This window comes from Cetorhinus maximus, chromosome 6 (genome assembly GCF_964194155.1).
Source record: "Cetorhinus maximus chromosome 6, sCetMax3.hap1.1, whole genome shotgun sequence".
Lineage (NCBI taxonomy): Eukaryota > Metazoa > Chordata > Chondrichthyes > Lamniformes > Cetorhinidae > Cetorhinus > Cetorhinus maximus.
In genome coordinates, this window is record NC_135884.1 from 34,820,095 (window position 1) to 34,839,364 (window position 19,270).

The 19,270-nt window shown below is 39.0% G+C and overlaps 1 protein-coding gene across 5 annotated transcripts in view; it reads left to right on the top strand.

Annotated features, from left to right (window-relative positions):
* The window catches only part of LOC144681709 (filamin-B-like), a 164,580-nt gene that overhangs the window by 139,737 nt on the left and 5,573 nt on the right, over positions 1–19,270 (top strand). For all 5 annotated transcript variants that reach the window (XM_078543593.1, XM_078543597.1, XM_078543594.1 and 2 more), the window contains 7 exons: positions 2,545–2,811; positions 3,864–4,001; positions 5,960–6,075; positions 9,685–9,817; positions 10,280–10,456; positions 15,850–16,068; positions 18,030–18,233. In XM_078543593.1, coding sequence (XP_078399719.1) covers positions 2,545–2,811; positions 3,864–4,001; positions 5,960–6,075; positions 9,685–9,817; positions 10,280–10,456; positions 15,850–16,068; positions 18,030–18,233 — 1,254 coding nt within the window. The remainder of the gene's footprint in view (positions 1–2,544; positions 2,812–3,863; positions 4,002–5,959; positions 6,076–9,684; positions 9,818–10,279; positions 10,457–15,849; positions 16,069–18,029; positions 18,234–19,270) is intronic.

Consider the following 19,270-nt stretch of genomic DNA (forward strand, 5'->3'; position numbering starts at 1 on the left):
TCTCAAAGGGCAGAAATGATGTGAAGAATTAGCTCATGTTTACAGTTTTTAAGGAATGTGCTGTGGTAGCATTCTTTATTTCCCCCTCCCCCCCCTTGTGATTCTGAATACTGTCAAGGCTATTTTTCCTTTTCACTGATCTTGGGAAAACAATGTCATTTCAGTTTTTTTTTAAAAAGACTTGGCATGATTACAAATGTTTGTAATTTAACAATTTCAGCAATTGTATGATATTTAAAAATAGATGGGGGATTAGTTGTCACTTATCACTAAATTTAATCCAATTTGAAAACCATGTCCAATCTGTATAGTTTTGAGAGCTGTAAAGGTCGCTAATGATAAACTATTACATGGTATTTGTAGTATTTTGTTAATTATTTCAATTTAAAAATTGGGTCTTTCCCAGTTACTAAAACACTGCCGGATTTGAGGGGAATGGTAGAGTGGGGGTGGATATTGGGAGATATGGAGAGGACCGATATCTGTATTGAAAACATCCAAAGTTGCTGCTGACTCGACTGGTTTTGTAAGCTATTTGGCAATTTAATTTATTTACAATGAACAATGTAATGTTAATCATTATTGCATTCATGTGGCACTGCCTTGGTGTTTGTGGGACTTGTGTGCAAAATGATGCCCAACTTTACCACCCCCTCATTCATAGCTTTGTATGTGGGCAGTGCAAATTAAATTTCTTCAGCACCATGCCATTTAGATTATTCTGGGCTAAAGTCAAATTATCTAAATTCAAATCAAATGAAGTCTTGGTGGGTTAAAGGGTGTGTAACGTTGATTTTTTTTTAATGTGTAAAAATAAGGTGTAGACTAGTAAATGCATGAAAATGTAGAAAACTGAAATGCAGATGTCTACCTCGATTTTTTTTTTCCTTCTAGAATGCAACTGTTTCCTATCTCTTTTTCCTTTTCTTTCCTATTCCACTCAGTGACTTGGTTCCAACTAACGGTGGCTCGGGAACGCCTCTGTTGCACGCATTCAGATTTTCAGACAAGTTGCACTTTCTTGTGTGCAGAACGAATGGAGATTCATCAGAATCGGTTTGAAAAATCCAAGGACCCTACTAGTGTTCAAAGTCGACCTATCGTGTCCCTGTTTGGCCTCTTCGGCCAGGAGGAATACAAATTGTTCAGTGCAAGGCCATTAAGGCCGGATGGTGCGTTTCAGCACTGGGCATGTGGATTCTGAGGTCGGCAGAATGTGCTTATTTTAAATTAGCCAGCATGCTTTTGTCGATGGTAGTTGCATGAGTAAGAATTTCCTTCCCTTGCACAGTTAAGCATATTTTCTAAAATGCTTAGGACTGTCCTAATTACAACCAAAATAGTCAACTGAATTGAACTGTATGATGTTGCCTATTTGTTCACTGTAGCTTAAGCATGAAAATACAAGCTGGAACAGGATGTCTACTTTTCCCTGTAGTAAAATTTACTATTTGCATTCTGCCCCCAGCTGGCTTTGGATTATGCCATATGATATTACAGTAGCTGTGGTAGGAGTTGAGTGTCCCAAGAGAAACTCAGCATTTTATACTTTGAGAAAAAATTGAAATAAATCCCTCTTTGAGATGTCAAATTATTTGCGGAGTAATTTAAACACTACAGAAAATATTTCAAGGGAAGTTCCAGCCAGGGTAATGAGGTGGCACTAGGTCTCACTGATATGTTAACCAGGTTTGGGTGGAAGCATAGAGAGATTCCTCTCAGCTAGTCACCATTCAATGCAATGCAATGCTATATAGAAGTTTGACATCTTGGAGCAAAAACTGATCAATCCACTGTTCAAAAACCTGCCACTCGCAGGGAAATATAGAGTAACTTAGATGGTGGCCAAAAGGGGACAGAATGAAGCCGATTTATGAAATTGGAAAGTGAATATTCTAATTGGTATTCTGGCTTATCCATTTTATGAACGTGTAGGTTTTAGTCCTGAAACCAACATGTCAATTCAGTGAGTCCCAACAAACGCATAAGTGGTCCAAATGTAGAATTTCAGTTTACTAATTTGACTTCCTCTTATTTTAGATTACCTAATTTACCATCTATTTGGTGTCAAATTTTAACTAAAGCTAAGTTAAATATCATCTCTTTTTCACAAATTTTCCTATGATCTGTTCTGTAAGATGGTGGTAGCTAACAACCACACAAAAGCTTTGTTTCACCTTTTGGCCAATGGCTCATGGTTTAGTTGTAAATGTAGCTGGTCTTTTCACTTGTCATCTGGAATCCTGGTTAAGCGTTTGCAATTTGAAACCCAAGCTCTGCTTTCTGAACTGCCACAGGGAATAGCAGAGAAACGCTTGCCCAAATTTCTAACTCATGGGTCTGTCCTAGTATCAAAAACACTAGCTGCATAATGTACAATTAAATACTAGTAAATCTGAAATCCTACACAGACAATTTTTTTTTTTTTGTTCAAGGCAAATATGGCTACTTAGCTGAACTTTATTTTCTTGGATTTCAGTTATTTTGGTGCCTCTAGTATAGAATATCCTTTGGCTCAACTTAACACTAGCTGTCCCTCCATAGAAATTGATGTCCGTGACATGTCTGCTCAAGTGAGCAGCCCCTCTGGAAAGTTGGATGATGCTGAGATCACTGAAAGTGACAACCACACTTACTGCGTCCGGTTTGTGCCACATGAGATGGGTGTGCATACAGTTAGTGTAATGTATCGGAACCGGCATGTACCAGGCAGTCCATTCCAATTCACAGTGGGGCCACTTGGTGAAGGAGGAGCTCTCAAAGTGCGAGCTGGTGGCCCTGGTCTTGAGCGAGGAGAAGTAGGAGTCCCAGGTAAGTTATTGATTAACATATTTCTGTTTTAACTGTGGGGGTTTCCCTGATTTCTGAGAGGGATTATGGGCTTGATGACTATGCTGTATATATGTGGATGGTGCCAATGCTACAGATATCCATGTGGAATACTTTTGAATATGGAGGGCAGTAAATTAGAGCCTTCTTACCAATTTGCTTCTCCTTTTTAGCTATGAATTTTGGTCCTTGACCAACTGTTTTTCCTGTTTTTATTATAACATTACATTTTAGTTCACGGCTCAACAATGGAGGGCAATTTTAACCTACCCCACCCCTTGCCAGAAACCTGGGTGAGCAGCTGTCATGTACCCATGGTTCTTAACCTGAGCACACACCTGTTCAAAGTCTGCGCATGGGGTCCTTCTTTCCATGTGCACATCAATTCCCAGAGATATTACAACCTGATTATAGTTTTAAACTGGTGGCTTGAACAAGGAAGTGCCAGTGGCTATCCTACCAAGTGAAGGAATTGGGAAGAGAAGCTGGGATCAGGGGTCAGCCGTGAAGCCAGGAACAGGACTAGTGCTTCCAGCCCCACAGTGCTGCCACAGTGGAACTTCGGTGACAAGTTTTAGATGACATTTGTGACTTTAAATGACCCTGGTCTAATTTCTGGAGCAAATTGATAGTTTGTAGCTCTTGCTATCTACCTGAGTAAAATTGGGGCCTTTGTAATTAACACCTGTCCATTTAGACCTTTTTTAAAAACTTCACCAAATTTTTTTAACTTTTTGTTTTGCACCACCAAACACAAGGTTCCATGGGTGGTATAAATAGGTGAATTGTTTGCTTTGACCTAAACTTAAGGATGCATTAGGAAGTGGAATTATCTAAACTTGATGCAAAGTATTTTGTAAGTTAAATAAAAACATCCTTCAATTTTTTTACTTCAATATTTTTGGAAAGTTTAACATATTGCAGAGTGCTAAAAGATTGAAGTTTTCAAAAATAGCAAGTAAATGTTAAAATATGATGGAACCTTACTGAGGATTTTAGTATTGATTATAAGTGATGTTTGGTCTTGCTTATAGCTGAATTCAGTATCTGGACACGGGAAGCTGGTGCAGGTGGTCTTTCCATTGCCGTGGAAGGACCTAGCAGGGCAGAGATTGCGTTTGAAGACCGGAAGGACGGATCCTGTGGCGTGTCATATGTGGCACAAGAACCTGGTGAGTGTGTAGCAATCCAGACAGACATGTTGCTGGCGATTACAAGACCTCCAGTTTTGTGGTGATAGTCTTAGTGAGAACAGCATTATGCTGAATAGATATCTTGTTACTGTTATTTTATCAACGCTCTGACTCCACCACGTTCATCTTCACATTGAAGGCCTTTAAGCATTCCAACTCCATTGCACTGATTGGAATCACTACCTATCTCCTCCATGTCTCTGAAGGACACTGGAAAAACTAATACAGGGTTTTCAAAGAATATCCAAGATCCAGCACTTAATAGTTGTGCCTCCAGCCTTTGTCCTTCATTTAACAACATTCCAGGTATCTGCTGAAACTCCTGTATTGCTAAAATGGCTTTCAAAAAGCCAGATTTCATTTTCATTCTTGCACCAAATCCCTTTATCAATAACCCTTTTGAAAGCTGAAGACTGTCCAAGATTTGAATAACCTGTTTTGTTTTAAAAGGATGAGATGGGGGGGAAAGTGCTCTTCTTGCATCTCTTCCATTAGGATGGAAATTTCTGACTTGTCTCATACCATCACAACTTTTTTCTCTTTTGATCCTCCTCTGGTCAATGATTAACTTTCTTCCTCCCCTTTGAAACTGCAAGTACACATTTCCTACACAGTTCATCCTTGGGCTAAATGTGTAGTATGTAATCTAACGTTTTTTCAAAAGTATCAAAACCATGGAGCCTCATCTCCCCATTATGATCTCTGTGCGACCTTTGTCTGGTCAAGAGTGTTTTAAACTCCATTTTGTACATAAATCACTAAGTGCCTACTCAAACACACTGGCAGAAGTAAACATACAACTTGGTCTGTCCATAACATTAGAAAACACCCTCCAATAAACTCATATATTTTCACACTTGTTAATGTGGCAGATAAGTCTATGGTGACAGCTATAAAACACAACAACTTCTGACTAAAGCGTATACTGTTATTTAGGTATGGTGTAAATGTTAGTGTCTTAATGATTGAGCATATGTCAATAAAGTTTTAGTAATTCTCTACTCAACCCTGCAATCTCCAGTAATCTTGCATCTCAACAGAACTTGCAACTGGCGAAGGTGCTGCACTTAAACATTGGCCCATGTAGGAAGTGAATGTGCCAGCATTTGTGGTAGTTGTAGACTTCTGTTATCTTAAGACTGGGGGGGAGCCCTGTTATGCCCCCAACTTTCTCTGACTTTTGTTGTGCACCCTCTCCTTTTGCCCCATACTTTGAAAATTCCAAATCCCCCTGATACTCCTTTCTATTTCCCTTATGACCCTGTTTATAAAACTCACTTTGGTTGCTTCTGACATACGGTGCCCATGATACTGTCCACCTGATAGCTTTCTATGTTGATGCCCCCTGAATGCATAATAGTGCTTATGAGCATCTCTACTTTTCGTCTGTTTGTGTCAATATGCCATAAATAAGAACTGGTAGCATTTGTTCTAGGAAATTCTTGGCATTCAATTGGAATGAAAATGAAATTAAGCATTCGTGGCAAGAACTGTTAGGTCACACCCATCATGTAGACACATTGCAAATGGTTTTCCATGCATGGAATTCTATTTTTAAGACTTCTATCCTGCAGTTAGATTTGATGAGGGTCACCTGATGAATAACATCTGATGTGCCTGTATGGTGACTTATCTTTAGATTTTATTTATTTGTACCAGGTTTCTTCTGTTAAGTTGTCCAATAAAGGAATTGTTTCATCCTACCTTTTCACTTTATCCATAATATTTAGTACCTTCAGTAATTTAGAGTGAAAATCACTTTATTGATTATTCAAATTGATGTATCCATGATGCATTCCTAGGCATGTAGCATAGCAAGCAGCAACAATTTTAAATGTTCTTAAGCAATAAATAAGATTTTGTTGTAAATCTCAAATCTGAGTTTTTAGTAGAATCTTTTTAATAATTGATCACTGATCTAAATGCTTTTGTTGCAGGAGATTACGAGGTGTCGATCAAGTTCAACGATGAGTACATCCCTGGCAGTCCCTTTATTGTTCCCATCATGGCTTCGTCAGAAGATGCAAGCAGACTTACTGTTACTAGTCTTCAGGTGAGACATAAGAAAATATCGGCTTACTGGCTGGGTCTCCTGCTGCACACTCAGAGGTCACACGCAGGTGTCTCCATTAAAATGGCTACACATCTTGCCTAGAAAGCAGTCATCAGTTTTGTGGTATATGAATGTGGAAATGTTGGAGAGAAGACTGCAGAAGCAAGTGAATGCAAGGCATTGATTACTGCTCACATTCACAGCAGCTTCTTGACTTCATCCAAGTGCATGTTGCATATCCTGGCCTTTAATTCCATAGCAGAATAAAGCTATCCCTCTCCACTCTGAATCCCAGTTCTTGATTGCGGTTGCAGTTACACTAACTGCAGTGTTGGGATGAAGTGAAGCTGGCAAAGGTTTCTACTAGGTGCACTCCCTCTAAAGAATACCCTTTTAAGAGTGTTGATGGTGACTAGGTTCTTTTGTGAATTTCAGCTGCTCCTTGGGTCACACAGAAAAGGAATCGAGATAGCTTTAAAAACTTCACTGCAATAGTTTGCAAGGATAAAAGTTTTGTATTTGAACAATCAGGGTAACCTGATACTCTTTTGTGGTTAGATTATCCAATTTGATCTTAATTTGCCACTTGAAGGAATTTCACATACCAGGTTGCAAATTAGTTTGCAAGATATAAAATTCGATTTGTAATTATTACAAAGTCCAATGTATATTCCAGGAGGGCAGATTTAAAGGAAGCAATGCTTTGAAAATTAAGTACTTGAATTAAAGCATTCTGTGACCAGATTAGTGAAGAAAGTCGGATTTTTAAGCCAACATCTCCTTTATGACATTTGACTGAGTACAGAGTACAATATTAATATTTTCCAAAAATGCCTATCTTTACTGTGCATCTATTTTGGAATCTCATATTTGATTAGTAACTTGTACTTGAAATCACAATTGTAGAAAATGCCCCTGCCTCTAGATTTCTTGAGGCTCCCTGAGGAGCAGCAAATCATGTGAACCCCCTTATGTTTCCAACTTGTCTCACAGATGACCAGAGTTAATTCTTCCTCGGTAGTGTTCTTTCTCATCTTTCTCAAGTGCAAGTGGTAGCATGTTCCAACTCTGATTTTATGGGTCCGGCCTATTGAGAATATTGGTTGCAAAGCTCTAGATTAAAAAAATAAATGGGGAAAGTAAACAGGTGTGGCCTTTGCATGTGTAAGAAGGGGTTCACCATATGCCACTTCAAAATTTAGGATGTTTTTCTTGTGTCTCATTTAAAGGTTTTTGACAGCATACCTGCAAGATGCAAGTTAAAGGTTGAAGAGGTTCAAGAGTCCAACCTTTTATGTTGGTGTTCTTTAGTTGATATTAGTGGCTAAAGCTCAACACGCTATCGCTGTTTATGGTTTTTTTTTTTGGCAATTGAAACCGCTTATCCCTCAGTTTTATTTGTGGTGGTTTGTTATTTAATGATAACAAGGTGGAACTTCCTCTTCAGGTCTTTAGCAATAATTAATGATGACAGGTAATGTGAAATTCATTCAATCTGTTCATTTTGAATCATGATTTAAGCTCAAACCAGGTGTGGTATGAATTCTGATTGCACACGTTTCTAGATTTAAAAGTGAATTTTTACAGTTGGTATTGAAATTTTCCTGTCAATTGAGCAATTGTAAAATCCAGGCTAGAATTTTGCGTGGGCTTTTTCAAGTGACAATTTTGCTAGAGATTCTTCGCTGTACAATACTATCTACAGGGAATCTGTCATGAGACCAGGGCAAAGTGGGCAGAATTTAATCCAGGCGGTCATGGCAGGAACCATGGTGACGCAGCCCTGCATCGGTCACCTCGTGGTGGCAAAACCTCCCCTGATTAAGTCAGAGGGTGGCAGCCTCCCAGGGGGTCCCGCTTTATTGGGCACTCTCAATATGCCCAATTGAGGGACCTGGTACTGGAAGGGTGGGGGGAGCTTACTCAAAGCCAATTCCTGCCCTTGCCTTCAACAGCTTCCCCGTTTCCCATGACCCCCACCCCATGATCTCTATCCCTACCTCTCGCACCTTTGGCTTGGGGTCCCTTGGTGATCCTAGGCCTCTGGGTGTATTACCAGCAGTTGCCACTGCTCCTGGTGGCCCTGCCTGCCTGGTGGCCATCTCAGCAGGTGGGACCTCTGCCACCAAGGTCCTTATTCGTGAGGATGGCCTGATGATTGCCACTTTAGTGCCTGAGGGTATTCAATAGAGTTGGGCTTCTCCCATGTAATTGACGGGGGTTCCCTGTCAGTTGTATGATCAGTGCACAAGACCCCTGTTGAGCTGATTTAAATCTTGCCCAGTGTGTGTCACCAATCAATCAAATTGACACCCTCACTAAACACACACTCTAAACCAGCAAGTATAAATTGAACATTTAAATGTAAAAGTGAGGGAAAAGAAAGATGGGTTTGAGAGAGAAGTTTAGTTTTTTAAATCTCCAATCACCTTTTGAAGGAATGAGATACAGTCGCAACAGAAGTTTTCAGTGTCGGAGGTTCTTTGCCAGTAATTAAGACTTTTCACATTGTTAAGTATTAACTTGGGGCCAAATGCACCAACCTGTGCTTTTGTCCTCTTTGGTGGGTAAAAACTGCAACTTCATGCTTGTCATTTAAATGCCAATCCTATATGAGGTGTTTGAATGAGCAGGGAAAATCTTTGCGTTTATCTGCACATATGCAGATGCCAGAAGTTGCCATCTGATTTACTTCATTATAACAGAATGCTAATTGGCATGACTGTTATTCCTATCTCAAAATTCAGGACATTATTGCTGAATGACAATGTTGGACCAGTATATCACTTCAGGAAACTGATTTGTGCAATCAAAGTGCAGCGTTTTGATATTTAATTTGCTGTTAGTTGGTAAGTTGGCACAAATTACTGCATGTGTCAAAGTCCTAACTTCAGCTGGTGATTGTTGAGGCCCTGAAACCTTGGTGCTACAAAACGATTATAAAATTGCTGGGTCTCTCGAATGCATTTTAAACTGCTCGATATTCGCAACTTTTAAAAGTTGGCATTTAGGCTTCAAAAATTCCATAATCGGAATGTATTTTTGTCTGCAGAGTGCATATCAATTCATTTTTGAAGTGTTTATGTTCATCTTTTTTAAAACCTTTGGCTGCCCACCCTGTACTTTTGAGCAAAAACAACTTCCTTACGGCTATAGTGAATAATTTGGCAGTTTTATCTGCGGAAGTTTCGTAATCTGTAATGTATGCTTGATTATTTTGTCCATAGGGCTTTCATCTAGGTTTTTTTAAAAATAAGACAGCCATATGTTTTTCTTTAAATCTTGACACTTCATATTCCACTAAATGGTTTACTCATAGAAAATGGAGTAACTCAACCAAGTTGATGAATTCTGCCCAATTCATTTGTGGGGATCACTGACTTTAACTCACTTTGTGGCACTAGGTGAATTAAATGGATGCCCTCCTGAGTAGTTGAATTAGTTCTTTGTTATTCACTGCTATGACGTAGTTGATAAAACCGTAAGAGGTTGGAAGTGAAGCAGGTATGATGTCTTCTAGGCTAACTTGCTTTGTTCTGTTCTCGTGCTTCAGTGGAATAGGTAGATTGTTCTACACGTGCAATAAAGTGTTTGCTATTCAATCTCCAGGAGTCAGGATTAAAAGTAAATCAGCCAGTATCCTTTGCTGTGAGACTGAATGGTGCTAAGGGTTTGATTGATGCCAAAGTTCACAGCCCGTCAGGGGCAGTGGAGGATACCCATGTATCTGAAATCGAGCCAGGTAAGGATTTGGGAACACATCTTAATGATATTTATAAACTTTCTGCTTGAGGCTTCTTTTCTCTTTCCATGTTCCTGCACACATTCCTTTCTCTCCTCTTCTACGCCTACCCCAATTCTGATCATCCCGGTTGTGGTGGGGAAGGAAGGAAAAAGACCGAATGAGGTTCATAAAACATTAGTTGTTTGGGTCGTCTCTAAATTGTCAAGCCTTGTCAAATTGTCTCTAAATTGTCAAGCCTTCTGTACTTGTAACAGTGTTACTGTGAGAGCAGGACCTCCTGAGTTGTACTGTTCTGGCTAGATGATTTAGTATGGTGGAGCTCCATGCTATTTTCATGGGTGTGTACATGTGCATGTTTTTGCAGTGTGGAGTCTTCCTTCATAGAAATAGTCTAGAAATGTTGCTTGTGCATTGCTAAATATACATTAAAAGTTTAGTTCTTAATGGTGTTTTTTGCAGACAAGTATGCCATTCGTTTCATTCCTCATGAGAACGGTGTCCACTCTATTGATGTCAAATTCAATGGCACTCACATCACTGGCAGTCCATTCAAAGTTCGAGTTGGGGAACCTGGGCAGACAGGAGACACGAGTCTTGTTTCAGCTTATGGGTTAGGCCTTGAAAAAGGAACTACAGGTAAAATGCTTGTACACTCTACTTGCATGCCTTACTGTTGTCAGTTTAATATGTGATTTTATATTATATTAAGAGTGCTCCAGGGCAATTATCAATTTTTGGTTGCAGTGCCAGAACTGTCCATCTGATGAAACTGTAGTCTCCATTTCTCTTTCACATCAGACACAGGAGAATGCACAAACCTTTATGGCAGTACAATTTGCTAGCCAGATTTCTAAAGAATTAGCTGCCAATTGTCTAAATTTCTTGTTTCAGAACTGTAATTCTTCAGTACATGTTACAGGTAAATATTGAATGCATTTGCTGTGTCTCTACAATAAAGGTTTGCTTTTGGTAAAACTGGAAAATGATAATCTGCTCCACAATGAAATTCATAGCAAACATTTGGTGTTTTTTGTGGGGGGTAATTACTATTGAATCCGATCAGCATGTCCACCCAAACCATTATCTAATTTCTGTGTATCCCTCAAATCGTTCAGTCCAGATATTCATCTAATAATTAAGCTGCTAGCCCTCAATGCTATTTGTGCAAGTTTGTCCTTGATAACTCACCAGTGTGTCCCTTGCAAATGTAAGCTTTTCACAGAAGTAACAATTTTCCATAATGTTGCCAGTTTGCTCCATGATAAAATTTTGATGCAAAAAAAGGGTGCTCAAGATGTTATATTGCTAATGATCCTTGTATCTGTCTGTTAATATACAATTTAATTAAGGCATTGAGCAATTGAGTTCCCTTCTCATTGCTCCAGAAATGGCTTTAAAGCAAACTTAAGCAAACGTAAACCCATCAACTTGATATCCTACTGAATCCATACGACACTTCTCTTACACCAGCCACCCATGCATGTAGCTTCAGAAACTGCAAACTCCATTCTAGCTTATAGGCCATTTTTATTTTGTTTGGTCTATTAATTTTATTCGGGACCCTTTTTTTAAACCTGAAGAGCGAAGGTCTTTCATTAATTTCTTTTAACCAAGGCTGAATTCGAACCTGAAGGGGATACTTTAACAAACCTGCTTGTAGCCCAGTTACCTATAAATTAAGTACATGAGTTTTCAGTATGATTTCTGACGAGAAAAAAGACTGACTCACTCACTGGGGGAAATTGCGAAACGTTGAGCCAAGATTTTCCTTTGCAGCAGTAGTGTAAACATTGATTATCCTTGCCTCTCTGACAAGTACACTCAACATTCATGACCAAACGCTCAATTCATACCTTGAGTATTGCAAAAGTAGCTCCATTCTTCCAAAGCTGAAAAGCTCCTGAACACTGGATATTTCCCAATGATTAATCATCTTGGGGGTGCCCTTTTATTGTTTCAAAAAAAAATTGCTTGTGTAGAGTCTTAAACTGGAGCATTCTACACTTTTGCAGTGTTGGTGACTACTTCAGCTATTAAAGGGAATATTTTCCAAGCCAAATTTTTTGACCAGAACAGGAACAGTAACAGTATGTGTACTACCTGTCCAAAGGCCCCTGCCAGTGTCTCCAGTGAGTTTAAAGTTGTGCATTCTCCCTTCCACAGTGCCTCTTAACTTCCTGGTAGGTCTGAACAAGTTAGAATTCAGCCAGATCACTATTACTACTTGCCAAATGCATCTGGTCTAACCTGTTATATGTTGGCAACAGTAAATCGCACTTTTTTTTTCTAATAATTGGCCTATTCATTAAATGTTCTGAGCTCTACTAAAGTAATTCACCACTGTGGGTGAAAGCTGAACACATGATCACTTGCCCTTTTTTTTGTAGTGTTCATCTTCTGTACACACCCTTCCATCTAGCTTGGTTTCATTGTATGTGAAATTTATCATTTTTGTTTCCTACAAATTCTCAAGGTCTTTTTTTTTGTATGAAATGACAGGCACAAACATTAAGGCAGGACAGAGTCCCTTTTAAAAAAAAAATACATTTTGCAAGACAGGCCCAAATGGTCTGTGCTGGTGTTTATACTCCACCCAAGTCCCCCTTCCACAAACCCACCCTAAATTATCTGTCCCTACCTTGTCCCTGTGTTGCCCTTCTCTATCTCATGATTGCATTTAAGGTATCAATGCTGTCTGAATCACCAAATTGTTACAGTGCAGAAGGAGGCCATTTGGCTCATTGTGTCTGCATCGGCTCTCCGAATGAGCATTATGACTCAGTGCCATTCTCCTGCCTTTTTATGTAAAAAAAAAAACCCTGCATGTTGTTTCTATTTAAATAATCATCTAATGCCCTCTTGAATGCCTTGATTGAACCTGCCTCCACCACACTTCCAGGCAGTGCATTCTCAACCTGAACCACTTGCTGAGTGAGAGATTTTCTTCCTCTTTTTTAATTAATTCATGGGATGTGGACATCGCTGGCTAGGCCAGCATTTATTGCCCATCCTAGTTGCCCTTGTTCAGAGAGCATTTAAGAGTCAACCACATTGCTGTGGGCCTGGAGTCACATGTCAACCAGACCAGGTAAGGGCAGCAGATTTCCTTCTCTAAAGGACATTAGTGAACCAGATGGGTTATTACAACAATCGACAATGGTTTTGTGGTCATCATTAGACTCGTAATTTCATATTTTTATTGAATTCAAATTCCACCATCTGCTGTGGCGGGATTCATTACTTGTATTCCAGAAACCCAAGGTAATGAATATAGTCCAGCGACAATACCACTGCCATCACCTCCTCACACATTGCATTTACTGCTTTTGCATATTACTAAATCTATGCCCTCTTGTTCTCTATCCCTTTTATGAGCAGGAACAATTTCTCCCCATCTACTCTATCCAGCCCCCTCTTGAGCTTGAACGTCTCTATCAAATCTCCTCTTAGTCGTCTCCTCTCCAAGGAGAACAGTCCCAGCTTCTCCAATCTATCTTCATAACTGAAGTGTCTTATTCCATTTTTGTAAACCTCTTCTGCAATCTCTCCAATGTGTTCACATCCTAAAATGTGGCACCCAGAACTGTACACCAATACTCCAGCTGAGGCCTAACTAGTGTCTTACACAAGTTCAGCATAACCTCCTTGCTCTTGATTCTATATCCCTATTATTAAAGTCTAGGATACTGTATGCTTTACCTGCTCTCTTTAGAGTTGTACCCCTTATTTTATATTGTTTCTGCTTTACCATTTTCTGCTCCCACTCCCCTTCAGCATTATTTCTTTGGTTTATTAGTGCCTGTCTTTTACACTTTTTTTTTTGTTCTGGACTTGTTCACAAGTGGAAACAGTTACTTCATTTCTACCCTATCAGGTCTCGTCATAATAAAGACTTTTCTATCAGGACTAGAGTGCCAACTTGCTCCATTTTTCCTGATATCTACACCTCATTGCTGTAACATGCTTGTAAATATTTTTTCTGCATTTGTTCTGTTGTTTCTCTATCTTTTATATATTCCAGAACTCTGTATACACTGGTCCAACCAATGTTCCATATCTCTAAACCCTAGCACTTGGTTTGCACTATGGCCTTTACAATTTGCATTACTACTTCTAGTGATTTATGCATTTGTATTCCCAGGTCTCTTTGCTCCTCTACTGCATTTCATTTCTTGCTTTCCAAGGAATGAGGGTTCCTTTTTCCTCCTCCCAAAATGAACCATCTCTCAATTTATCAAATGGGGATCGGGATAAAAGCATGCACTCTTCTAGACTTCAAAATCACTTACCACTGATTACATTTCAAAAGTAATCATGTAGGGAAGCAAAATAGCCAAATTGCTGTCCATGGCTTCTTGTGCACAACGTGGTGCTATGATCTGTTTGTAATGTTGGTATCAAGTTAAATATCATCCAGACTATGGGAAAATCTCCTAGTTTATTCACCCACTTTACCTGCATCTTTCTCTCGCTCTACTTAGCCAGCAAATTTGGAAGACTGCCTATAATCCTGATTCTAGTATTATCTGCCAACTTCAACACCAGACGATCTTTCCCTCCTCCCAAGTGCATGTTAATGGTGCAAATCTGGATGCTGATTGTGTGTGCGTGTTGAACTTGATTTGTTTTTCTAAAACATCATAATTGGCATGAAAACAAATACATTTTGCATGTTGTACCCATCCCTGCCTCTATCCCATTGTGACTTATCTCTTCTAAACAGACTGCAGCTCCTATGGCTAAACTGACAGTTAAACTTCCTATCTAATGACTTGTGGTTCAGTTCAATCAGCAGGCATTGTGGGGTTGTTTACAAAAGCTACAGTATGGATATGGCAGTGAACAATAGAGCTTCACAGCAACACAATGCCACTTTGTAAATTTTAAGGCTGCATTTCTGACAGCATTGACATATAAAACCATTTATTTTTGAATGTCATCTTATTAAAAGCTGATCTGAATTGCTTGTTATAAATCTAGTGCTACACAAAGATGTGGAAAAACAAACAGCACTGCTGCTATCTATACTTCACAAATGATTGTAAAAGGACTGGAAGTTGCTTTCTGTTTGTGAACTTATGATTTTAATGACAAATGAGTTGTTGATGTTGAAAGATTTGGGGTTTATGACCAACTTTTCTGGGCAAAATAATTCTGGAATGAACAATTTTTTTTTCTTTTGAGTAGCCTGTGCAGTTCAGAATAAGGATTTTTTAAAATTGTGAATTATTTGTCCAGTGATTGGTTTGAGTCACCCACAAGTGGTTACATTGGGTTTTCAGATGGGAAGTTTGTGCTCATGTATTCCTCCACAGGGAAAACCCCAGATGGCTGTTTTTTCCTGTTGCAATCAAGATGTCTCCAGATACTGCATTGTTAATTGGCTGGGACAGATTATCACGCCAGCGTGCACTTGAGGCTGAGGGGGGACTAAAAGGCTAAAGGTGACTCAAGTGTTTTGAAGCTGTAACACACCCTAAGCAAAAGATCCATGTCAGTGATTTCTCCCACAAGTGATTCCCTAAATGCAGTAATACTGCTGAGTATGGCCATTGGCTTCCTCTCTCTTTAAAAACAATTGTGTAGTGCTGTTTGCAGACCACTGGACATCTTGAAGTACCTTTTTTTTTGAAGCATAGTCACTGTTGTAAAGCAGGAAACATGGCAACCAATGTGTACAGCAATCTACCACAGAACAGCAATGTGATAATGACCAGATCATCTGTTTTGGTGATGTTGATTTGAGGAATAAGTATTGGTCAGGACGCTGGGGATTACTCCCCTGCTCTTTGAAATAGAGCTATCTTTATATCCACCAGAACAGGCAGATGGAGCCTCGGTTTAGCATCTCATGTAAAAGCTAACACCTCCTGACAGTGCAGCACTCCTTAATGCTTTTTGTGCTCAAGTCCTGGAGTGGGACTTAAACCCAGAATCTTCTGACTCCGAGGCAAAAGTACTACCAACTGAGCCGCAGCTGACACATGCAATATATAAAACACGCATTTGTAATTTTTTTGTGATTGCAGGTATCCAATCTGAATTTATTGTTAAAACTGCTAATGCCAGCCCAGGCTCACTTAGTGTTGCAATTGATGGGCCATCTAAGGTAAAAATGGACTGTCGCGACTGCCCTGAAGGATACAAGATCCTGTACACTCCTATGGCACCAGGAGACTACCAAATTGGAATTAAATATGGAGGACCCTATCACATTCTGGGTAGTCCTTTCAAGGCAAAAGTAGCAGGTAATATGATCTGGATTGCCATTCAATGGGTAGTTGGTGTACCAGCTGGACACAAGTCTACATTAGATGGCCTACAAATAAAATTGAAGACTGAAATCTCTCGTCCCATCTCAATTGAAATGGTCTCATTATATAAATATAATATCCTACTAACAGCTTATTTATTATACACTATTGCTTAGCATTTTACTGCTTGGGAGACACTCAGATTTTGTATGAAGGGCTTTTTCTCAAATCCATTTATTTAAGGTGGATGTCGAACTCTCCTCCTTGATATTTAAAAGCTTTCATTTGTATAACACCTTGTACCTTTACAACCAAGAATGACTTTTGGAAAATCACTAATGTAATTTTCTCTCAGTTGGAGTGAAGGCCTAGAGGGAGATTTGTCTTGCTTTTTAATATATGCTTGTTACTCTTGTTGCAGGAGTGATGGCTGGAAGCAGTGTTCTATTGAAATCCTTCAGAGTACTATACTTGATGATATCTAGACGGCATGATGCAGAGTGTTTTTCTGAACTGATGTGTAATGCCATGGCAAAATGTGTTGCCCAAAACATTACATTCATTATATTAAGCATTACAGATAACTGCATATTTTGTTTAAATAACCTGAATACAATTTTTAGTCTAAAACACAAGTAATTGACTGCTTCCATTGTGTAATCAAAAGTCTTGAGTAACCAAATGATGCCCATGAATATTACAGGCTATTGCTGCAGAAATCTTAATGAAACGAGATAAATTTGCCTTTTTCTTCATTTTGAATTACTTACAAAAGGCAGATATATAATTGCAGAAAATATACTACCATTTCAAGCAGCCACCAAACTACAATTGAAGGTGGGCACATTTAAATTGCTTCAGAATAGCCTGATGCAGATCGGGTTATTTTAGTGAAAACTTGGCTCATTTGTCACCTACAGCCCACGCATTTAAGAGCATGAGGTGAGCTTTTGTGGCCTGAGTGAGTTTTGGTACCAAAACAAACTTCAATTAGTTTCAAACAAAAATAGTAGGAAAAACTCAGCAGGTCTGACAGCATCTGCGGAGAGTTAAACTGTGTTCTGATGAGTCACACGGACTCGAAACTTTAACTGTATTCCTCTCAGCAGATGCTGTCAGATCTGCTGAGTTTTTCCCGCTGTTTTTGTTTTTGTTTCAGATTTCTGGCATCTGCAGTATTTTGCTTTTATCTTCAAATTAGTTTGATTGCTGCTAATAGTTAAAGGAAATCACTTGGCTGATAGGTTCCCACATTCATCTTTCCATTATAAGAACATTCATTTATTCATTTTAGAAGGAATTGAATTTGTTCCTGCTCGGAGTTGAGAAAAAAAACCTGTCCCGTTGTTAAATTTTAGATAAAAATTCCAGTGTGACTTCAAATGGCTAACAAGTTGATCTTCCACTTGTGCTCCTGAAAGGATCTGTCAGGTTATACAGTAAATCCAGCTCAGCATCTCTGAATAGATCCTGGGATCTATTCAGAGACACTGCAGCATAAACTTGTTGGCAAGTAAGCTGGCTGGCTGACTTTTTTAAGTCTCAAATTTATTAAATTCAAGAATTGAGGATAAGTAATGGTCTCTGCTTTTGCAGTCTCCAGAATGAAGGATGGAATTATGACTTTGCATTTTAAGAATCATTTTGTCTTAAAATTTACTAACACAATGAAGCACTTAATTTTTTGTGGAATTGACTTTTAAAAATGATTAGCCTATCCCTTTACACTTCTCTAATGCAGGTAATGTGTTCAAGTACACTGCATGTACACTTAATTTATCCATTGATCCACTGTAAGCCAGTAGTTACATGCCTTGTTGAGGGTCTCCCAAAATGAAAATGATATTTGTTTTGAGTCACAATGCTCTTTCTTTAAAGATCTGGAAGTAAATGATTGATTGATTTATACTTTCTCTTCCCACCCACCACCCCCCCCGCCGCCTCTTCCTTTCTAGGTGCTCGACTGATTAGTGGTGGCAGTACACATGAAAGCTCTTCTATTATGGTAGAATCTGTGACCAAATCCACTACTGTTAGCTCCTACAGTGCTGTCCCCAAATTTTCTTCCGATAGCAGCAAAGTGGTGTCTCGTGGTGCCGGTCTCTCCATTGCGAACCTTGACCAGAAGAACTGCTTCTCAGTGGATTGTAGCAGAGCAGGTAAAACTAACTCTAAAACCTGAATGTATTAGTACAATTGTAGCTCATCCTGTAGAGCCTGACGTCTACTTAAAAACCATAGTAGCCTAATATAGTGAGGCCTTAGACAGTTGTATATTTGTCTTTTGTAATCCTATCGTCTATTTGGCACATGTAAAGCCAACTTGGCTTCCAATGTAGGTTATTTGAATGTCTTACAGCATTTATACTTGCCCTGGTTTTCAGCCAAATGATATTGAATAACCAATCCAATTATTTGCTTCATCCTTTAACAAGCCTCTTATATTGGGTCTGGGACTGTTATTGATGTTTGAGACTGATTATGTTTTTAAAGTTCTACTGTGTTGAGGGTTACAAATTAAGCCAGTTTCAAATTCTATTTGAAGTTCGAGTCATTTGAAATGTGATTCCTTTATACCTGTTCATTACGATGAGCTTAATTTTTTCAGTTTTTGAAGAGTGCAAACTTAATGCACAATTGGCATAACACTTTGGTTTTGAATCTCTTTCATTATAAGCTGTTGGGTCTTGAACCCAATTAAAAAAGATTTTATGGGAGTTAATGCTTTGACCATTGTGATGCCAACTTTATGCATGTTTTTGTGCATTTTACTTGTGCGCAGCAAAACTTCCTTCAAAGTTTACGCTGATTACAAAATTGTGATGGTTTGAAGCCAGGCCCTTGTGCAAGTGAGACAGTTGTGGAAGAAAGACTAATATGTTGCAAATCCTAAAGCTCTACACCATAGCTTCTTATGCACTCTTTAAACCATTGATATCCTAGTCTATTGTCTGGCTGAGATACAACTCTTTTATGGGGACTTATTTCCAGGACAGACTTAGCACAATGTTGCATTTATCTAAAAGGAAAAAATGTAGTTAATAGTGGCACTGCCTCATTTAATGTCATAGATGTATCCAAGTGGCTTTTGAATAACCCTCAACACAGTAGAACTTTTAAAAACATAACTGATCCCAAACATCAATAACAGTCCCAGGCCCAAAATAAAGAGACTTGTTAAAGGATGAAGCAAATA